The 20,951-nt window shown below is 43.9% G+C and overlaps 1 protein-coding gene across 4 annotated transcripts in view; it reads right to left on the bottom strand.

Annotated features, from left to right (window-relative positions):
- LOC147716893 (rho GTPase-activating protein 27-like) overlaps positions 1–20,951 on the bottom strand; it is a 163,862-nt gene that overhangs the window by 19,586 nt on the left and 123,325 nt on the right. For all 4 annotated transcript variants that reach the window (XM_086923784.1, XM_086923786.1, XM_086923785.1 and 1 more), the window contains one exon: positions 5,104–5,181. In XM_086923784.1, coding sequence (XP_086779910.1) covers positions 5,104–5,181 — 78 coding nt within the window. The remainder of the gene's footprint in view (positions 1–5,103; positions 5,182–20,951) is intronic.

Below are 20,951 nucleotides of genomic sequence, written 5' to 3'. Positions count from 1 at the left end.
CAGCTGGAGGCCAGGGTCTATGGTCAATTGCTCAAAGGATAGGGATTTAGCATCTGAAAAGAAGTCTCCCTCTATCAGCAATGAGTGTGCAGTCCCACCTCAAGTCCTTAGAATAAAAAAAAAGCCCAGGAACCGAGGCCGACCGCCGAGGGGGAGAGCTGGAGAATACGCCATGATTACACGCACAAGAAGTTGCATTTCGTGGTTGTTGACATGACCCCCTGCTCACCACTAGTTCTACCTATGTAAGGTCCAACATGCTGGCCGCTGTAGCTGGGCCGCAATAAAATATGAACTCAGTCCATCTCTGCCCGTAGGGAGTTGTAGCTCCCGAAGGGTGACGCAGCGCCTTTCCGTTGCCTCAGATGAGAGTACATAGAAGGGAATACAGCTCCTTAAAGAAGTACATCAGCAGTATCACATGGAGGTAGGTGAAAAAGTATAGGAGGTAAAGTAAAATCACCATCTTCGCCAACGCAATCTTGCCAATCGTGGCAAATGGTAGAGGTTAGCAGCAATGTACCTGGGACCGGATGCTGGCTATGCCCCCTGGAGGTTCCCCTTATATAGGTCAAGGGGGTATGGTATAGATGAACCCCTAGGTAATGGACTGCCTCCCTCGCACCAACAGAGTTGCGCCTCCCTGGGGTATATGCGTCTTGAGCCTGACCGGGGCAAAGCTGGTAGACATCTGACTTTGTCGAGATACCTCGAAGGTCCGTGGAGTCGGCAAACGTCACCAAGAATTCGCAGTGCAGGGAGAGATCATCGATGACATCTTAGAGGTATACAAGGAAATTGTCCAGGTACAAAGACACAGCGTGTGCCCTTTCCTCTAAGGGTACACCGCCAACTCGGTTCTTCCTGCAGAACCGAATACCCCCATTGCCATTGTAAAGAGTAAAGGGTAGAGTGGGCACCCTTGTCTGGTGCCTCGACGTACCGGAAAGGAGGCCGAAATACAATGACCCAGGCAAACTCGAGAAGAGAGGTTAGAATAGAGGAGCCGGTAATAGGCAAGAAGCCTCTTCCAGATGCCTTAACCAGCCACTACCAGGAAAAGGTAATCCTGTGTTAGCTTGTCAAATGCCTTCTCCAGATCTAATATGAGCAGGCAGCATATGTTTATCGACCTTGGACACGGTCCTGTACATAGAAGAGGCAACATATATTCTGAGAAGTGCTCCAGCCTGGGACTAACCTGTTCTGGTGACAGTGGATAAGCTCAGGGAGGACTTGAGTGTATCTGCTGGCAAGGATCTTCCCTAATATTTTAGAGCTTGTGCCTAGGATGGCAAAAATCCAGTTGGATCCAAGTTGAACAGGGTCTCGGTCAGGCTTGAGGATGGAGACAAGAAGGGACTCCCGAAGAGAAGCTCATAAGTATGGAGGGCCACATCGAACATCTCTACCAGGCAGAGGGCAAGGGAGGAAGAGAAAGTAGTATGATAATCCAGTGGTAATTCATCCAGCCCCAGGGGCTTGTTGCTACTCATTTCTCGAATTGCCTGTACCACCTCGCAAGATGTAATTGGGGCATCAGGGGAAAGCCTGGTGGTATCTGTGATGTGTGGAAGGGTAATGTCTGCAAGGAACTTGTGCGAAGAAACTATTGAGGCAGCTGTTGGGATTCGGTAATGGGAAGAAATATAGGTGAGGAAATCCTGCAGTAACTCCCTTGGAGTATGAACTACAGTGCCTGTGCTAGTAACTGTTCTGTGAAGAGGGGGTGGATTTCTCCTGCATAATCAGCCAGGCTGGGCCAGGAGGTGGCCCGATTTATCCCCTTCGCTATGCACCCTGGCATTGTGGGCTGTAAAGTTACAATGCCATAAGTGCGCCACGAGAGCTGCATGGTCAGTTTTAGCTTTCACAAATGTTGGAGCAGCCTCGGGGTTGTGGTCTGCTGCCTTACCCAGGACAGGAAGAAGCTTCTTGGACGCGGCTACTTCTTTATCTAATGCTCTGCGGATGTCCACTATCTCCTGTATACAGGCAACTCTGGTCACCACCTTAAATACGTCCCATTCAAGGGTGCTGGTAGATGCTGTGGTGTGATTTTCAGCAAAATAGTGCCGGATATGTGTCCCTCGAAAAACAGGATTGTCCAGGGAATATCATGGAAGGTGTCATGTTGGAGATATGGAATGTGGGGGAAGCCACCGTAGATCCACCACGTGGCATTGTGATCCACAATGATAAGACTCAAGTAGTCAGAGTGACTTACGAGGGGTGTCAAGGAGGTGGAGCAGAGGAAGCGATCCAGGCACCCATAGAGATTATGGGGCACAGAGTTAAAAGAATAAGTTCTAGTCTGGAGGTAAAGAGAGAGACCAGTAGTTGGCCCAACTCCTGAGGTGCTCTGCATGTGCTTAGAGAGGAGAGTGGGGGGAGAGGAAAGTGAGATCTTTCTAAGCCTGGGTCCAGCACACAATTATAGTCACCCCCCAACACCCTGGGCATCTGCGTTTTATGTGCTAATTCGATGGAGAAGGTGTCCCAAAAGATACTCTAATCCACATTAGGGGCATAAATGCTTCCAATGAGTATGGGCCAGGTGTCTAGGGGGCCCTCAATAAGGATGTACCTACCGTCTTTATCTATTCTCGTGCTGATTTCCTGGGAGGGAACCGTTGGCCTAACCCAGATCAGGGCACCTGAGAATATGCGGAATAGGTAATGGCATGTATGATACTCCTGCCAACGCTTATGTAGCAACTCCTGTGGCACGTGACACCTGTAACAAGATTATGTGAACCCATTGGCGGTTAGCATAATAATTACTGGCATACAATTGTATTGTATGTATGCCGAACTGATATAAGTTAGTGATGTGACCGTTACAGCGAACGTTTGCAGATGCGACAACATAGGGGCACCAACTGATGCATCCGCTTGGTCGCGCTCTTTTGTTTTGTACACGGATACCCTGAAAGTGGATATGTTATGTGACATGTAAAAGGCAATAAAACGTGTTTACAAAAAAATAATGACTGGCATACCTCTTCCTGGCTGTTTGTATTCCCCGTACATTAGGGTGAGACATCAAACATTTGAGTGATGGATGCACAGGTAGTGTCCATTGGAGAGAAGAAGAAACAGGGAAAGGAAAATTCAGGTGAGAGAGTCCGCACTTTTGGGGGGATGGGTGTCACCAGTCAGAGAGTCTTTGTGAGAGTCATCAGAAGGGATGGTGTTATTTTTGGAGGAGAAAATGGGTGGTCCCTTCTCATTATCTGTGGCTCCGAAGCTGGTGCATAGGTCAGTTGCCAAATGCAGGGCCCCCCTGCGCCCTCGATGATCTGCTCAAGGCTTGAGGGTTTCACAGAGAAGAAGCAAGGGGTGGCCTCTTCACAAAATCTGACCCTGCACCACCACCGTGGTCTGGGTGGGTCCCAGGGAGGCCCAGACCGTTCCAGTGGGGGACCTCCATCGTGTTTATTTGCTCAATCTAATTCATCGTTTGGGTTTGTGAAGGATGTGCAGGTTCTATTTGTCATGATCTTTAGGCGGGCCAAGAACAGCAGCGAGTATTGGACCCCCATTTGGCAAAGGTAACATTTGACCTCTATGAAGGAGAAGCGCTGACGTTGTACTGCATGGGTGTAGTCTGGGAACAGCATAACTATTTTGTCTTCCACCTGGAGAGGGCTGACTGAAGGACAGCCTGCAGTAGAGCATTGCAGTCCCTGTAATGTAGGAGCTTTGCTAGCATGTGATGTAGCGGATGTCCTGGCGGGGGGCGCTGAGCTTGGTCATAGTGTACCCTTCTCAAGGAAAAAAAAGAGGGTGAGATTAGATGGTGAGGTGAATATCTTGAACCAGGATTTCAAATTTGGAATGGGGTCTTGATCCTCGACACCTTTCAGCAGTCCTAGGCTGCTCGTCTTGGTATCAGTGTATGTTGGGTGCTCCCCAGGGCCGGCTCCGCCAGAGGTGTTATGGAGTTTTGTTGTGACCCGGTCCAGATGTCAGTGCGGGTGATGGTGGCAGGAAACTGAAGTGTGGTGCTGAGTTCCATACGGTCTCTGATGCACCTCTCCCAAAGGCCGGCTCCTGCAGCAAAGGTCCGGCAGTGCGGCACTGGCCTCTTACTTAGACATTATGGGGCCGCCGTGGTGGTCTCTCCAGTGGGTGCAGCAATCCACGTGCCGATGGGAGCAGCGCGCTCCAGGCAATGGTGGTGTGAGCTGAAAGCCACACCAGTGCGTTTAAAGGCAGCGAAGGGTGTATAGACAGGGTTCCCGTAATTGTGCGGTGGTCCGCAGTTAGCAGCCTGGCCCAGGCCTACGAGGTAAGCTGCGTGGTGTGGTCAGAGGTCGATGGCAGGCCCGCAGGGGCCAAAGTTGTAGCAAGTAATGGCATGTGGTATACATTCTGTTCTTCACTTATATAAACTGAAATACATGACATGTCTACCCGACTCCTTGCTCTCTTCCGCATAGCGACAAGATGCTCTTTCAGAGAGATATTGCCCTCTTCAAATATTGAAAAATCAAATCAGGGCCCCCCACGGCGGCCACTATACCATGTCTACCATTTTTCAACCAGGATGAATACTGATATGGAGGCTTGCTGACGAGCTCTAGCAAGGCGTGTTCGTCGTCTTAACTGGCCTGGCCACCCCCTCACTTGAAAGCACATCATGCCGCCCGCAAAGACACACGATTGCAAAAACTCATGAATCACAGTTTGATGACATCAAACATTGAGACCTGGTAATTGTTGAAATACAATGCAATATAAAAACAGCTCAGCAAAACATTTTCTGCATGAATTGACAGATGTTGAAGAAATGCATTAGCATCATTTCTTGCTTAGCACACATGTAGGCACTCAATTGTAGAAATAAAGGGAATTATGGCAAGGGAGATAATATTATTAACATGAGGCCAAACAAGTGATCAAGGGGGAAAACAGGAATTTCACTCAAAGTCTCATGCATCTGAAGTCTGTAACTTTACAACTTGACCACATCTCCATCAAAGGATTATTTTGGATTTAGAGACACTATAGACCCGTGTCTGCCACTGCTATACCTCAAGACTGATTACAAAGCATCCACTGAGAGGCATGAAGTATTCTATATGTCACGTCACATACCATGATCCGCTCTAAAACGTAGTTTCTGTATTGTTGCCAGATTGCCACTGATTCGATAAAGGCCATCGATATCCAAACCTGCAAGAATCACAAGATTTGTTCAACATATCGGACACACACGATTGATAGCAAAGAGGAAAGGGAATTGTGGAACTCATTTTGCCCATATCCAAGACATATTGTTTGGTGCCCACTGCACTATTTATATACTCTCCCATATCTTCCTCCAGCACAACCCCTTCTATATTAATTCAGTGTGACAATAGTCAAAAAGAGATCGCCGCTGCAAAGGCAAGACACACTGGGCTTCAGGAGTGGCCTGGAATATTCAGTTTCTTGACTCAAAGCTGGAATTACTGTTACTGAAGGTCCCGGTAATTCCTGAATTTGGGAAATTACTCAAGTATCACAGGTTTTGGGGGAATAACATGCAGGAATTAATGCTTTGTGTAGATTTCCACATGTTTTTCCCTTGAATCTGCTTGTGAAACACTCACTTCCTATAATTCAGATGTGCCAAGTAACTTCTGTTACTGGGTCCATAAGACTTAACAACTCACTCATTATCACACGCTGACTCTTTTATATATGACTCATTAATTTCAGAATATAGAATAGAGCCACCCAATAATCCCACCGGGACTGGGTAATATCAGATAGATAAGCCAAATGTCCAGGTAGGAATCATTCGAGTCAACCACTTTACAGTTATCAGTGTCACATAAGTGATCACACAAATCAATGCAGTAACCCAAGGGTTTATATCAAAAATATACTCAATTTATTTTTGATTTTGCAATTAGAATTATACACGGAAAGAATATATCAAGACTGGCAACATACAGACTAACATAACATGTAAACTAGATGGTAGTCTACATACACCTGCAGCGTAGTGAGTGGCTACGTGCTCTAAACCACGACAAAGTAAGTATATACACAGAGAAATTCACAAATCAATTTGCACAGTGAATTATACAATGTGTTGCATGTCAGGTGTTAGGCGTCGACGTTTCGGTCCATGCTGGTCAAATAGATCCGTCGGACCATCTTCAGGACAACAGACGTTGCACAGTAATGTCTAGTGTAAACACAACAATAACAGTAATAAACCCTGAGGCACAAAGAGACCAATATCCAGCTTAATACCAACCAACACAAAAAGTCAACAAAGTGAAGAAATTGGCACGTGACAAATAACAAACTTACACCAACTAAAGCAATCAGCCCAGACACCCAGTGAGCATGCGGGTCCAACAGTCCATAGGGTGGTGTATATCTAAGACTAAAATCTATATACGCAAAGAAGATAAAAAGATGACTAAAGGAGGTGTCTGTAACTCTAAATGCCTTAAAACAAATCAGGGACATCCAAATATCCAGAAGTCTAAAACATACTCACGAGAAATACAAACGCCCACCAGGTCGTTCTGTATATGAAACATATAACACATAGAGCATTAATCCCCAATAACGCTTATAATAGCGTGATCAAGTGCCGTTAGAGACATGCACCAATACACCAAATGACTGACGTCAACTTACATGTCACAAATGTCGCCACGTAATCTAAAATAAATAATGTGGGGAAGCGTTAGCTTATACGCCTGCTCAATCAGGCATCACAGAGTTGGTAACACGGAACGGGCTCCAGAAACGGAGCGGCGGTGTCAAACTTACTTAATCAGCAGCAATGCGCCGGCTCATCGGAGTCCGTGCTAGTTCACCGGTAACTACTCGGGAAGCCCAAACTTCAAAACCATCACGTGGTTAAATAAACATATGACGCTGACGCGACCCATCAGGGCGGCGGCCATCTTAGCCTAGTCAGAGGCCAGGGGATAACGTGCAGTAACACATTGACCAACAATTATAACAACAACAACCATCACAATAATAACGCAATGAAAGACACCCTTTCAAAAATACAACTCCAATCAAACATTATATAAAAAAATTAAGCAATTATGAAAAATAAGCATATCGGAAATTTCAGAACAGCCACCTAGGGCTAAAAAAGCCTACACAGTTGATTAGAGACTAAGAGAGAGCAATAGGTCTCGGTAATCAGATAACGTATACATCCGTATCAACAGGCGCACAAGTTGTCAGATGAGGGTTGCCAAATTGTGCCATTAAATAAAGCTATTGAGCCCGTTCTCGACTGTGTCGCACAACCAAATCAGTTTGTTTTCCCTTTGTGTCAGTAGTTTTTCGACATTAGGTCTTCTCCTTGTGCCTCTTACACACTCTATTACATACCATTTCATATCAGTAGGAGCATGTGATAATTGAGTAAAATGCTCAACTAATGGTGCTGTCATAACTTTACATCTGATACGTGATTGATGCTGGGTAATACGTTTTCTTATTTCTTGTGATGTTTTACCTATGTAATAAAGGTCACAAGGGCATTGAATGCAGTAAACCACATTTTTGGTCAGGCAGTTAGAGTGGTGTTTGAAAACAAGTGTTTTGTTGTTGATACAACAACTTTTTGTGGCCTGAGTGGTGGCGCAAGCAGTGCAGCTGCCACACGGGAAGTGTCCCACAACAGGGGATAATCCCCACATGTTAGGGAGGGTATTGGGTTTAGCCTCAGTATAGGCTTTAACCAAGTGATCCCTTAAGTTTCTTCCCCTTTTGAACGCAAATCTTGGTAAAGTCAACTGGGGTTCAACCTTTTTAATCAGATGCCAGTTGTGTTTGATAATGTTGGTTATTGCTGTCGATTCTGTACCAAAAGTAAGGACGCAAGTGGTCTGTTCAGTGTTGGGATCAGAGGTTATTGGTTGCTTTTTCTGCAATAGGGCCTGTCGGTCATAAAACCAGGCACGCTTCATTGCGTGTTTAACCAAACGATAGGGATATGTTCGCATCACCAGTTTTTCTTGCAATACTTTAGCCTCTCGAAAATAGTCCTCCCTTCTGGTGCAATTCCTCCGGATCCGAAGGAATTGGCCAAAAGGGAGGTTGTCTCGCAGACTGCGGGGATGGTGACTGTTGTATTTTAATAAGGTGTTGCGAGCCGTTGGTTTAGTGTATAAGCTAACGGCCAGTGTCCCATCCACATGCATGATATTCAAATCCAGGAAGCTAATGCTGTTAGTGTTATTTTCTAAGGTGAATTGTAAATTTGTGTCCTTAGTATTCAGCCAGCGATGGAAATCTTTTAATTCGGATTGTGTCCCTTCCCAAACTATACAAACGTCATCGATGTACCTTAGGTACTTTGCCAGGTGTGTTAGGTAGGGGTTGTTCTCAAATACCACTCGCTCCTCAAAGTCTGCAACAAACAGATTCGCTATTGTAGGGGCAAAAACCGCCCCCATGGCCACGCCCTTTAGTTGTACAAAAAAGTCATTATTAAAAAGAAAATAATTTTCATAAAGTGCAATCCTAGCACACTCTGTAATGAACCAGGTGGGTACTTGGTGTGGGCGTGTACGTGTCTCCAAGGTATTAAAAATCATTTCGACTGCCTCTGCCTGTTGTATGTTGGTATATAGACTCTCGATGTCCATTGTAGCCAGAATGTTGGATTCTGGACTATAATGGACACCTTCGAGCTTAACAATTACGTCCCTACTGTCTTGTGTAAAAGATCTAGTATTCGGGACAAAAGGTTTCAAAAAATGGTCAACATATTCTGCCAATGGCTGCAACACTGACTGGCAGCCAGCCACTATAGGTCTTCCGGGGGGATGTTGGCTGTTCTTATGGATCTTAGGCAGCGTATAAAACGCTGGAATGCTGAAATCATCTTTGTTCATGTACTCGTATTCCTTTTTACTGATCCATAATCCCTCATAGCCCTTCGTTGTTAGGGTCAGAATAAGTTTTCTAATTCTAGCCGTGGGGTCACAGGGGAGCTTTTTATAGTGTTCAGGATTAGTAAGCTGTCTTAAAGCTTCTTGATCATAAGAGGTTTTGTCTTGTAAAATGATCCCACCACCCTTATCGGCTGGTTTGACCACTAGGTCATCACGTTCCGCCAATGTTTTAATGGTAGACATGTCATCTTTGGACAAGTTGAACTTCACAAACTTTCTCTTTTGGAAGAGCTGCTCTATTTCTGTCAAAACCACATTCTCGAAAGTGATTATTTCTTTAGAAACCAAGTTATTTGCCGGGAAAAAAGTAGAAGGGCATTTCAAACCACTAATATTTACCGGTGTAATAGTGGTATTTTTATGAAAGAAGTTTTTTAATCTTAGAGTTCTAAAGAATCTATGTGTTTCAACCAAAATAGAAAAGAGATCATTGCGATTCGTCGGTACAAACGAAAGGCCATGGCTCAACACTTCAACTTCTCTAGTACTTAATTGGTATGAGGACAGATTAAAAATAGGTACAATCTCAGTACTAGAGTGGTTTCTCATGATGGTATTAGTCATTGTATTCGGAGTAGTGCTTACCACTCGTAATAATTGTTCCGGGTTTGTCTGAACCCTGGAGTATATTGATTGCGAAACCAACCTCGTCTGGGGTTCCGAGCCCGTCCCCTGTGTGGTGCCTGACCTCTTCCTAAAAAAGGAGTAGAACTATTACCTCTATTTGACCTGAAAGAGGAGGTGGATCTGTTCAGATTATCCTCCGAATTAGAGGAGCCTGAGTCCGAAAAGGTGGTGTGTTTTGGTCCCTGGTACCCCGGGTTGTTAGTTTGCTGAAAAAAATCTTTTTTTAGGTACGGGTAAGTGCGTTCCCGGTTGTAATTTCTCAGATCTTTTTGTAACTTTTCTGTTTTCTTAAGGATATTAGTCCGTTGAAATTCAGCTACAGTGGTATCAAGTTTGCTCAAGAAATCATTCGCATCAGTAATTGCAGGGTCTTCTCGTATTTGTTTTTCCAAATCAGCGATTTCCGTCTTAAGTTTCTCTATGAGTCGTGTGGCTGTCTCTATGCTCAGCACCATCCAGCTTATTGAACATTTATTAGAGACAAAGCTAAAACCGGTCTTGTATTGCTCGTCTTCTACAAAAATGCAAGGAATATTCCTTACTTGTAGACCAATTGGGATGATGTTATTCGCAAGGCAGTCTCTTAGGAACTTAGCGTGCAATTCTGTGCGAATTAGTTTCTTGTGCAATCTTTCTAGGTTATTACGTAGTGTACTTTGTGCAGAGCTAGGGCCAACAGTGTTTGATTGGGGACCTAGAAGTGACGGTCCTCCTGAAATCGTTTTGATATAATCATCTGTGTAGGAGATGGTTTCAAGTTCCGACATTTAAATGATAACACCCTAATCTAGTGCATAAAACAAATCAAATATGAAATACAAAATTTACAATATAACATGTAACAGACAAATAGGTTTAAGCTGACATATATACTCAAACATAAACGACAAACCACTTCAGTAAGGGCCCTTGCAGACACTGTCTGCGCTAAGTAACAGTATATAGAATAGAGCCACCCAATAATCCCACCGGGACTGGGTAATATCAGATAGATAAGCCAAATGTCCAGGTAGGAATCATTCGAGTCAACCACTTTACAGTTATCAGTGTCACATAAGTGATCACACAAATCAATGCAGTAACCCAAGGTTTACTCAATTATCACATGCTCCTACTGATATGAAATGGTATGTAATAGAGTGTGTAAGAGGCACAAGGAGAAGACCTAATGTCGAAAAACTACTGACACAAAGGGAAAACAAACTGATTTGGTTGTGCGACACAGTCGAGAACGGGCTCAATAGCTTTATTGAATGGCACAATTTGGCAACCCTCATCTGACAACTTGTGCGCCTGTTGATACGGATGTATACGTTATCTGATTACCGAGACCTATTGCTCTCTCTTAGTCTCTAATCAACTGTGTAGGCTTTTTTAGCCCTAGGTGGCTGTTCTGAAATTTCCGATATGCTTATTTTTCATAATTGCTTAATTTTTTTATATAATGTTTGATTGGAGTTGTATTTTTGAAAGGGTGTCTTTCATTGCGTTATTATTGTGATGGTTGTTGTTGTTATAATTGTTGGTCAATGTGTTACTGCACGTTATCCCCTGGCCTCTGACTAGGCTAAGATGGCCGCCGCCCTGATGGGTCGCGTCAGCGTCATATGTTTATTTAACCACGTGATGGTTTTGAAGTTTGGGCTTCCCGAGTAGTTACCGGTGAACTAGCACGGACTCCGATGAGCCGGCGCATTGCTGCTGATTAAGTAAGTTTGACACCGCCGCTCCGTTTCTGGAGCCCGTTCCGTGTTACCAACTCTGTGATGCCTGATTGAGCAGGCGTATAAGCTAACGCTTCCCCACATTATTTATTTTAGATTACGTGGCGACATTTGTGACATGTAAGTTGACGTCAGTCATTTGGTGTATTGGTGCATGTCTCTAACGGCACTTGATCACGCTATTATAAGCGTTATTGGGGATTAATGCTCTATGTGTTATATGTTTCATATACAGAACGACCTGGTGGGCGTTTGTATTTCTCGTGAGTATGTTTTAGACTTCTGGATATTTGGATGTCCCTGATTTGTTTTAAGGCATTTAGAGTTACAGACACCTCCTTTAGTCATCTTTTTATCTTCTTTGCGTATATAGATTTTAGTCTTAGATATACACCACCCTATGGACTGTTGGACCCGCATGCTCACTGGGTGTCTGGGCTGATTGCTTTAGTTGGTGTAAGTTTGTTATTTGTCACGTGCCAATTTCTTCACTTTGTTGACTTTTTGTGTTGGTTGGTATTAAGCTGGATATTGGTCTCTTTGTGCCTCAGGGTTTATTACTGTTATTGTTGTGTTTACACTAGACATTACTGTGCAACGTCTGTTGTCCTGAAGATGGTCCGACGGATCTATTTGACCAGCATGGACCGAAACGTCGACGCCTAACACCTGACATGCAACACATTGTATAATTCACTGTGCAAATTGATTTGTGAATTTCTCTGTGTATATACTTACTTTGTCGTGGTTTAGAGCACGTAGCCACTCACTACGCTGCAGGTGTATGTAGACTACCATCTAGTTTACATGTTATGTTAGTCTGTATGTTGCCAGTCTTGATATATTCTTTCCGTGTATAATTCTAATTGCAAAATCAAAAATAAATTGAGTATATTTTTGATATAAACCCTTGGGTTACTGCATTGATTTGTGTGATCACTTATGTGACACTGATAACTGTAAAGTGGTTGACTCGAATGATTCCTACCTGGACATTTGGCTTATCTATCTGATATTACCCAGTCCCGGTGGGATTATTGGGTGGCTCTATTCTATATACTGTTACTTAGCGCAGACAGTGTCTGCAAGGGCCCTTACTGAAGTGGTTTGTCGTTTATGTTTGAGTATATATGTCAGCTTAAACCTATTTGTCTGTTACATGTTATATTGTAAATTTTGTATTTCATATTTGATTTGTTTTATGCACTAGATTAGGGTGTTATCATTTAAATGTCGGAACTTGAAACCATCTCCTACACAGATGATTATATCAAAACGATTTCAGGAGGACCGTCACTTCTAGGTCCCCAATCAAACACTGTTGGCCCTAGCTCTGCACAAAGTACACTACGTAATAACCTAGAAAGATTGCACAAGAAACTAATTCGCACAGAATTGCACGCTAAGTTCCTAAGAGACTGCCTTGCGAATAACATCATCCCAATTGGTCTACAAGTAAGGAATATTCCTTGCATTTTTGTAGAAGACGAGCAATACAAGACCGGTTTTAGCTTTGTCTCTAATAAATGTTCAATAAGCTGGATGGTGCTGAGCATAGAGACAGCCACACGACTCATAGAGAAACTTAAGACGGAAATCGCTGATTTGGAAAAACAAATACGAGAAGACCCTGCAATTACTGATGCGAATGATTTCTTGAGCAAACTTGATACCACTGTAGCTGAATTTCAACGGACTAATATCCTTAAGAAAACAGAAAAGTTACAAAAAGATCTGAGAAATTACAACCGGGAACGCACTTACCCGTACCTAAAAAAAGATTTTTTTCAGCAAACTAACAACCCGGGGTACCAGGGACCAAAACACACCACCTTTTCGGACTCAGGCTCCTCTAATTCGGAGGATAATCTGAACAGATCCACCTCCTCTTTCAGGTCAAATAGAGGTAATAGTTCTACTCCTTTTTTAGGAAGAGGTCAGGCACCACACAGGGGACGGGCTCGGAACCCCAGACGAGGTTGGTTTCGCAATCAATATACTCCAGGGTTCAGACAAACCCGGAACAATTATTACGAGTGGTAAGCACTACTCCGAATACAATGACTAATACCATCATGAGAAACCACTCTAGTACTGAGATTGTACCTATTTTTAATCTGTCCTCATACCAATTAAGTACTAGAGAAGTTGAAGTGTTGAGCCATGGCCTTTCGTTTGTACCGACGAATCGCAATGATCTCTTTTCTATTTTGGTTGAAACACATAGATTCTTTAGAACTCTAAGATTAAAAAACTTCTTTCATAAAAATACCACTATTACACCGGTAAATATTAGTGGTTTGAAATGCCCTTCTACTTTTTTCCCGGCAAATAACTTGGTTTCTAAAGAAATAATCACTTTCGAGAATGTGGTTTTGACAGAAATAGAGCAGCTCTTCCAAAAGAGAAAGTTTGTGAAGTTCAACTTGTCCAAAGATGACATGTCTACCATTAAAACATTGGCGGAACGTGATGACCTAGTGGTCAAACCAGCCGATAAGGGTGGTGGGATCATTTTACAAGACAAAACCTCTTATGATCAAGAAGCTTTAAGACAGCTTACTAATCCTGAACACTATAAAAAGCTCCCCTGTGACCCCACGGCTAGAATTAGAAAACTTATTCTGACCCTAACAACGAAGGGCTATGAGGGATTATGGATCAGTAAAAAGGAATACGAGTACATGAACAAAGATGATTTCAGCATTCCAGCGTTTTATACGCTGCCTAAGATCCATAAGAACAGCCAACATCCCCCCGGAAGACCTATAGTGGCTGGCTGCCAGTCAGTGTTGCAGCCATTGGCAGAATATGTTGACCATTTTTTGAAACCTTTTGTCCCGAATACTAGATCTTTTACACAAGACAGTAGGGACGTAATTGTTAAGCTCGAAGGTGTCCATTATAGTCCAGAATCCAACATTCTGGCTACAATGGACATCGAGAGTCTATATACCAACATACAACAGGCAGAGGCAGTCGAAATGATTTTTAATACCTTGGAGACACGTACACGCCCACACCAAGTACCCACCTGGTTCATTACAGAGTGTGCTAGGATTGCACTTTATGAAAATTATTTTCTTTTTAATAATGACTTTTTTGTACAACTAAAGGGCGTGGCCATGGGGGCGGTTTTTGCCCCTACAATAGCGAATCTGTTTGTTGCAGACTTTGAGGAGCGAGTGGTATTTGAGAACAACCCCTACCTAACACACCTGGCAAAGTACCTAAGGTACATCGATGACGTTTGTATAGTTTGGGAAGGGACACAATCCGAATTAAAAGATTTCCATCGCTGGCTGAATACTAAGGACACAAATTTACAATTCACCTTAGAAAATAACACTAACAGCATTAGCTTCCTGGATTTGAATATCATGCATGTGGATGGGACACTGGCCGTTAGCTTATACACTAAACCAACGGCTCGCAACACCTTATTAAAATACAACAGTCACCATCCCCGCAGTCTGCGAGACAACCTCCCTTTTGGCCAATTCCTTCGGATCCGGAGGAATTGCACCAGAAGGGAGGACTATTTTCGAGAGGCTAAAGTATTGCAAGAAAAACTGGTGATGCGAACATATCCCTATCGTTTGGTTAAACACGCAATGAAGCGTGCCTGGTTTTATGACCGACAGGCCCTATTGCAGAAAAAGCAACCAATAACCTCTGATCCCAACACTGAACAGACCACTTGCGTCCTTACTTTTGGTACAGAATCGACAGCAATAACCAACATTATCAAACACAACTGGCATCTGATTAAAAAGGTTGAACCCCAGTTGACTTTACCAAGATTTGCGTTCAAAAGGGGAAGAAACTTAAGGGATCACTTGGTTAAAGCCTATACTGAGGCTAAACCCAATACCCTCCCTAACATGTGGGGATTATCCCCTGTTGTGGGACACTTCCCGTGTGGCAGCTGCACTGCTTGCGCCACCACTCAGGCCACAAAAAGTTGTTGTATCAACAACAAAACACTTGTTTTCAAACACCACTCTAACTGCCTGACCAAAAATGTGGTTTACTGCATTCAATGCCCTTGTGACCTTTATTACATAGGTAAAACATCACAAGAAATAAGAAAACGTATTACCCAGCATCAATCACGTATCAGATGTAAAGTTATGACAGCACCATTAGTTGAGCATTTTACTCAATTATCACATGCTCCTACTGATATGAAATGGTATGTAATAGAGTGTGTAAGAGGCACAAGGAGAAGACCTAATGTCGAAAAACTACTGACACAAAGGGAAAACAAACTGATTTGGTTGTGCGACACAGTCGAGAACGGGCTCAATAGCTTTATTGAATGGCACAATTTGGCAACCCTCATCTGACAACTTGTGCGCCTGTTGATACGGATGTATACGTTATCTGATTACCGAGACCTATTGCTCTCTCTTAGTCTCTAATCAACTGTGTAGGCTTTTTTAGCCCTAGGTGGCTGTTCTGAAATTTCCGATATGCTTATTTTTCATAATTGCTTAATTTTTTTATATAATGTTTGATTGGAGTTGTATTTTTGAAAGGGTGTCTTTCATTGCGTTATTATTGTGATGGTTGTTGTTGTTATAATTGTTGGTCAATGTGTTACTGCACGTTATCCCCTGGCCTCTGACTAGGCTAAGATGGCCGCCGCCCTGATGGGTCGCGTCAGCGTCATATGTTTATTTAACCACGTGATGGTTTTGAAGTTTGGGCTTCCCGAGTAGTTACCGGTGAACTAGCACGGACTCCGATGAGCCGGCGCATTGCTGCTGATTAAGTAAGTTTGACACCGCCGCTCCGTTTCTGGAGCCCGTTCCGTGTTACCAACTCTGTGATGCCTGATTGAGCAGGCGTATAAGCTAACGCTTCCCCACATTATTTATTTTAGATTACGTGGCGACATTTGTGACATGTAAGTTGACGTCAGTCATTTGGTGTATTGGTGCATGTCTCTAACGGCACTTGATCACGCTATTATAAGCGTTATTGGGGATTAATGCTCTATGTGTTATATGTTTCATATACAGAACGACCTGGTGGGCGTTTGTATTTCTCGTGAGTATGTTTTAGACTTCTGGATATTTGGATGTCCCTGATTTGTTTTAAGGCATTTAGAGTTACAGACACCTCCTTTAGTCATCTTTTTATCTTCTTTGCGTATATAGATTTTAGTCTTAGATATACACCACCCTATGGACTGTTGGACCCGCATGCTCACTGGGTGTCTGGGCTGATTGCTTTAGTTGGTGTAAGTTTGTTATTTGTCACGTGCCAATTTCTTCACTTTGTTGACTTTTTGTGTTGGTTGGTATTAAGCTGGATATTGGTCTCTTTGTGCCTCAGGGTTTATTACTGTTATTGTTGTGTTTACACTAGACATTACTGTGCAACGTCTGTTGTCCTGAAGATGGTCCGACGGATCTATTTGACCAGCATGGACCGAAACGTCGACGCCTAACACCTGACATGCAACACATTGTATAATTCACTGTGCAAATTGATTTGTGAATTTCTCTGTGTATATACTTACTTTGTCGTGGTTTAGAGCACGTAGCCACTCACTACGCTGCAGGTGTATGTAGACTACCATCTAGTTTACATGTTATGTTAGTCTGTATGTTGCCAGTCTTGATATATTCTTTCCGTGTATAATTCTAATTGCAAAATCAAAAATAAATTGAGTATATTTTTGATATAAACCCTTGGGTTACTGCATTGATTTGTGTGATCACTTATGTGACACTGATAACTGTAAAGTGGTTGACTCGAATGATTCCTACCTGGACATTTGGCTTATCTATCATTAATTTCAGAGGCATTCATTATAACACGAGTGTTGTAAGGAAATACAACTGAGCTCCGACTTCAAATTACTTCAAAGTAAAAAAAAGTCAACCTATTTGCCTAATGTAACCATTTATGACTAGTGGCACTGTTTGCCGAATTTTTCTCAATTATAAGCAGTACTTCCTGCCTCCAAATTAATCCAAATTCAGACCCTAAATTCCTACGTCTCTGTTTTGAAATAGCTCAGTCATTGCTATTTTTGTCAGCTAAGCAGGGATCAAAACCTGGGCCTGTTTTCTGCTGCATGTTTAATTAGAGAGCATTATTAAAGTGATCATACACCATTTTAAATATTAAAGGTTTCCTTCTATAGTGCTACGAAGCCGAAGCCCTATTCTTGTTCATTAATAATCTAGTTAAGCTGAATAGTTGGAGCCCACATCAGCCCACCTGTTCTCTGAAGACCCCAAGTATCAGTTTGTGAAAAAGACACACCTTTCCCGCCAATAAATATGTCCAAGGAATATACACAAGATCATTGATTTTATTGCTTTCTATATGAAATGTAATCAAAACATTGCTGACAGCTTTGCTAACCTATTCAAATAAGTATAATTTCTCTCAGGTATCATTTAACAAAGTTTGTTGATGCCTGCCATGTCTTTGCCGTTGGCAGGAGCTAAATGTGCACTTGGTTTAATTCATTTTTGGATTGTTAGAAGCATATTGCTAAGCAAGTGCACTTTTGAAGTTTGAGATAGTTAGCCAACAGGACAGTATGTAATAAGATAGAAACCAAGGAACGAAATGAATGAGAGAATTGGATAGTTAAAGTGAAAAGAGAAAGTGCCTACTTTAAAAAAAACTGAGAATGCGAAAGTGCCTTGGCGAAAGCGATGACGGAGCATTGGCTATTATTAGCAGCACAACGCAGAGTGAGTTTGTGTGTTCTCTAATGCAAATCTCTGGATATTTTCTGAGCTAGTGGTCTGGTGATTAACACGTTTATAACTCAGGTGAATCTGCATAGTAGCAGTAGAAGAGATATACGTAAACCTATTATTATCAGTGGCACAGGTCTGAGTATCAGCAAAATCAAATTGAGTAGTAATATCACAATCAAAATTCTGAATACCTCTGATGCTATCATGAACAGAACTCTAAATGTGTACACATTATTAGCATTATTAGCAGCGCTGTGGGTGAGAAATATTATTCATTTTTTTTTTAAGTTCTTTTTATTGTTGCATCATACGAATCACAGACACAAAATAAAGTCATCGCGGAGGAGCGTCAACATTCCGCTATCGCCGCCACATGCGCAACTTTTTACATTGGAAAGAAACATCGTATTCATCATAGTGAACTTATTTGGCATATTTTTCTTCTTCCCCCCCCCCCCTTAACATAAATAAAACACATTATCCGTGAAACACCATTGAACCCCACCCCCCCCCCAAGCAGCATGTCACCCACTCCTCCCACCCCCGCCCCCCGAGCTCACCTCTTCCCCTCCACTGCTGTGATACATCCATCGCAATCAACCCCGCATACAGAGGACCCAGAGAATCGCTATACATTGTTCAGTAACAGGCGTACCTCCCAGTACCCCACCCAATGGCCCACACTCCATCCAAAGACGTTTCTTAGTAACCTATTCTAGCCCATGGTATTGTCTCCACTTGGTCCATATTTTCCGGAATTTTTTGGGGCACCCTCTAGCTTTATAGGTAACCCTCTCCGCTGCCATGTACAGATCTAACCCCCTTCTCCATTCTTCCAAGTCAGGTTTTTCGGGCGCCCCCCAGAGTCGCGCTATGTCCCTCTTCGCGACTACCAAAGCTAGTAGCAGGAAAATTAGCAAGGGGCGTGTGAGATCCACCTCCGTGGTCATACCCAGGAGCGCTAGCTTGGGATCCCGCGGGACATCCACCTCCAGTATCTCACCCAATTCCCTGAAAATAGCTTCCCAGTAGTCCTGAATCACTGTACACCCCCATATGATATGGAAAAAATCGCCCGTGTGGTGGTGGCATCGTAGGCATGTAGTATCGGCAATCCTCCCCATTCTAAAGAGCCTCACCCTGTCGAAATAGGCCCGATGAAGCACCTTAAACTGGATGAGACGGAGCCTCGATTTTATTGCCACTTCACGAGGGTGCATGAGAATGAGTTCCCAGTCTAGGTTCTCCATGGTGCCCACATCTGCCTCCCATTTATCCCGTAGGGCCTGTAAGTCACCCAGCATATTATTCGTCAGTGTTTTATATGTCAGAGACACCGCCCCTCTCTGCATCTGTTCCTGTAACAATCGGCCCTCCAGTGGTGCATATTCTGGTATGTCAGTGAGTGATATGTTCTGTGCCCCCCCATGCATGGCGAAGCTGCACGTATTTGTAGTATTGGGTGTTTAGAAGGCCAAAATCATGCTGTAATGCCTGGAAAGTTTTCAGTTCCCCCCTTACAATCACATCCCCCACGGTGGAAATGCCAATGTCATCCCATCTATTAAAGCCTTTCAGCTTGTTTAGCTCGGCCAACCATCTGCAGCACCATAATGGTGTTTGGCGGGTGGGCCTCTCATTCCAACCCGTTCTTATGGTTGCTCTGCGCCACGCCGACAATGTAATCCTGGTGGCAGGGAGGAGCTGTTGATTCCCCCCGTACAAGAAATGTAGTACCGTCCTGTTCTCCCACTTGGATCTCTCTAATGCATATGTAGGGTGGTCAGCTGGAGCGTGAATCCAATCATTGATCGGGGTAAGGTGCTCTGCCCAATAGTAGGCCTCAAGGTTAGGAAGCGAGATTCCCCCACTATATTGGTGACGCTGTAAAGTTGTAAGTGCCACTCTAGGCTGTTTCCCCAGCCACAAGAAGGTGCGGAGATCGGCATGGATTTTATTCACGGTCGTGGTCGGTAGGGGATAATACTCATTTTTGATGGCATAAAGAAACTTGGGCAGCAGAACCATTTTATATAGGGCAGCGCGGCCTAGTATGGTAAGCGGGAGCTGTCTCCACCTGTCCATCTCTGCCTTCGCATCCACCAATATTCTGTTTACATTTTCCGTGAAGGAGCGTTGCCTATCCAGGGTGATAAAGACCCCTAAGTACCGAAAAACTTCCGTAGTGTGTATGAGTAAGTCCGGTAGGCACTCCCCCCTTTCAACCCCCTGTGGGTCATAGAGGACCGATTTGTGCCAATTTATAGTGTGTCCTGCTACCGCCCCAAAGTCACCCAGCTCGTTGAACAGAGCCGGTATAGTCCTGTCCGGGTCCGTCACAAACAACAACACATCATCGGCATACAGTGAGATCTTCTCCTGGGTCGTGTCCGAGCCCACCCAGGTAAAGCCCTTAATGGCCTGATTATGTCGGATACGTATCGCTAGGATTTCGATTGTGAGGGTAAAGAGGAGCGGGGACAGCGGGCACCCCTGACGGGTTCCCCTCCCAATCGGGAATTCTCGTGACAGTCGCCCATTGATCCGTACTCGCGCTCTAGGATTCGAATACAGGAGCCGCACCCAGTTCAAGAATTTGGGCCCAAACCCAAATCATCCAAGCGTCTCCAGCAGGAAGGGCCAGTGGACTGCGTCGAATGCCTTCTCCGCGTCCAGGGAGAGGAACCAGTGCGGCTCACTCCTCCCATTCACCTCCTGAAGCCAGTTGTGAGTGTGCCCTAAATTAAGTTTGGTGGCCCTGTCCGGCAGGAAGCCGGACTGGTCCAGATGCACCTGCTCCGTGATGACCTGTCGTAGGCGCCTCGCCAGGATAATGGCTAGAATTTTTGTCTCAATATTCAGGAGCGAGATCGGGCGGTAGGAGGAACAGTCCTCCCTCGGCTTACCCTCTTTGTGTATCGGGACAATGGTGG

Source organism: Lissotriton vulgaris, chromosome 5 (genome assembly GCF_964263255.1).
Source record: "Lissotriton vulgaris chromosome 5, aLisVul1.2, whole genome shotgun sequence".
Lineage (NCBI taxonomy): Eukaryota > Metazoa > Chordata > Amphibia > Caudata > Salamandridae > Lissotriton > Lissotriton vulgaris.
This window is presented reverse-complemented; position numbering and strand designations above follow the sequence as displayed.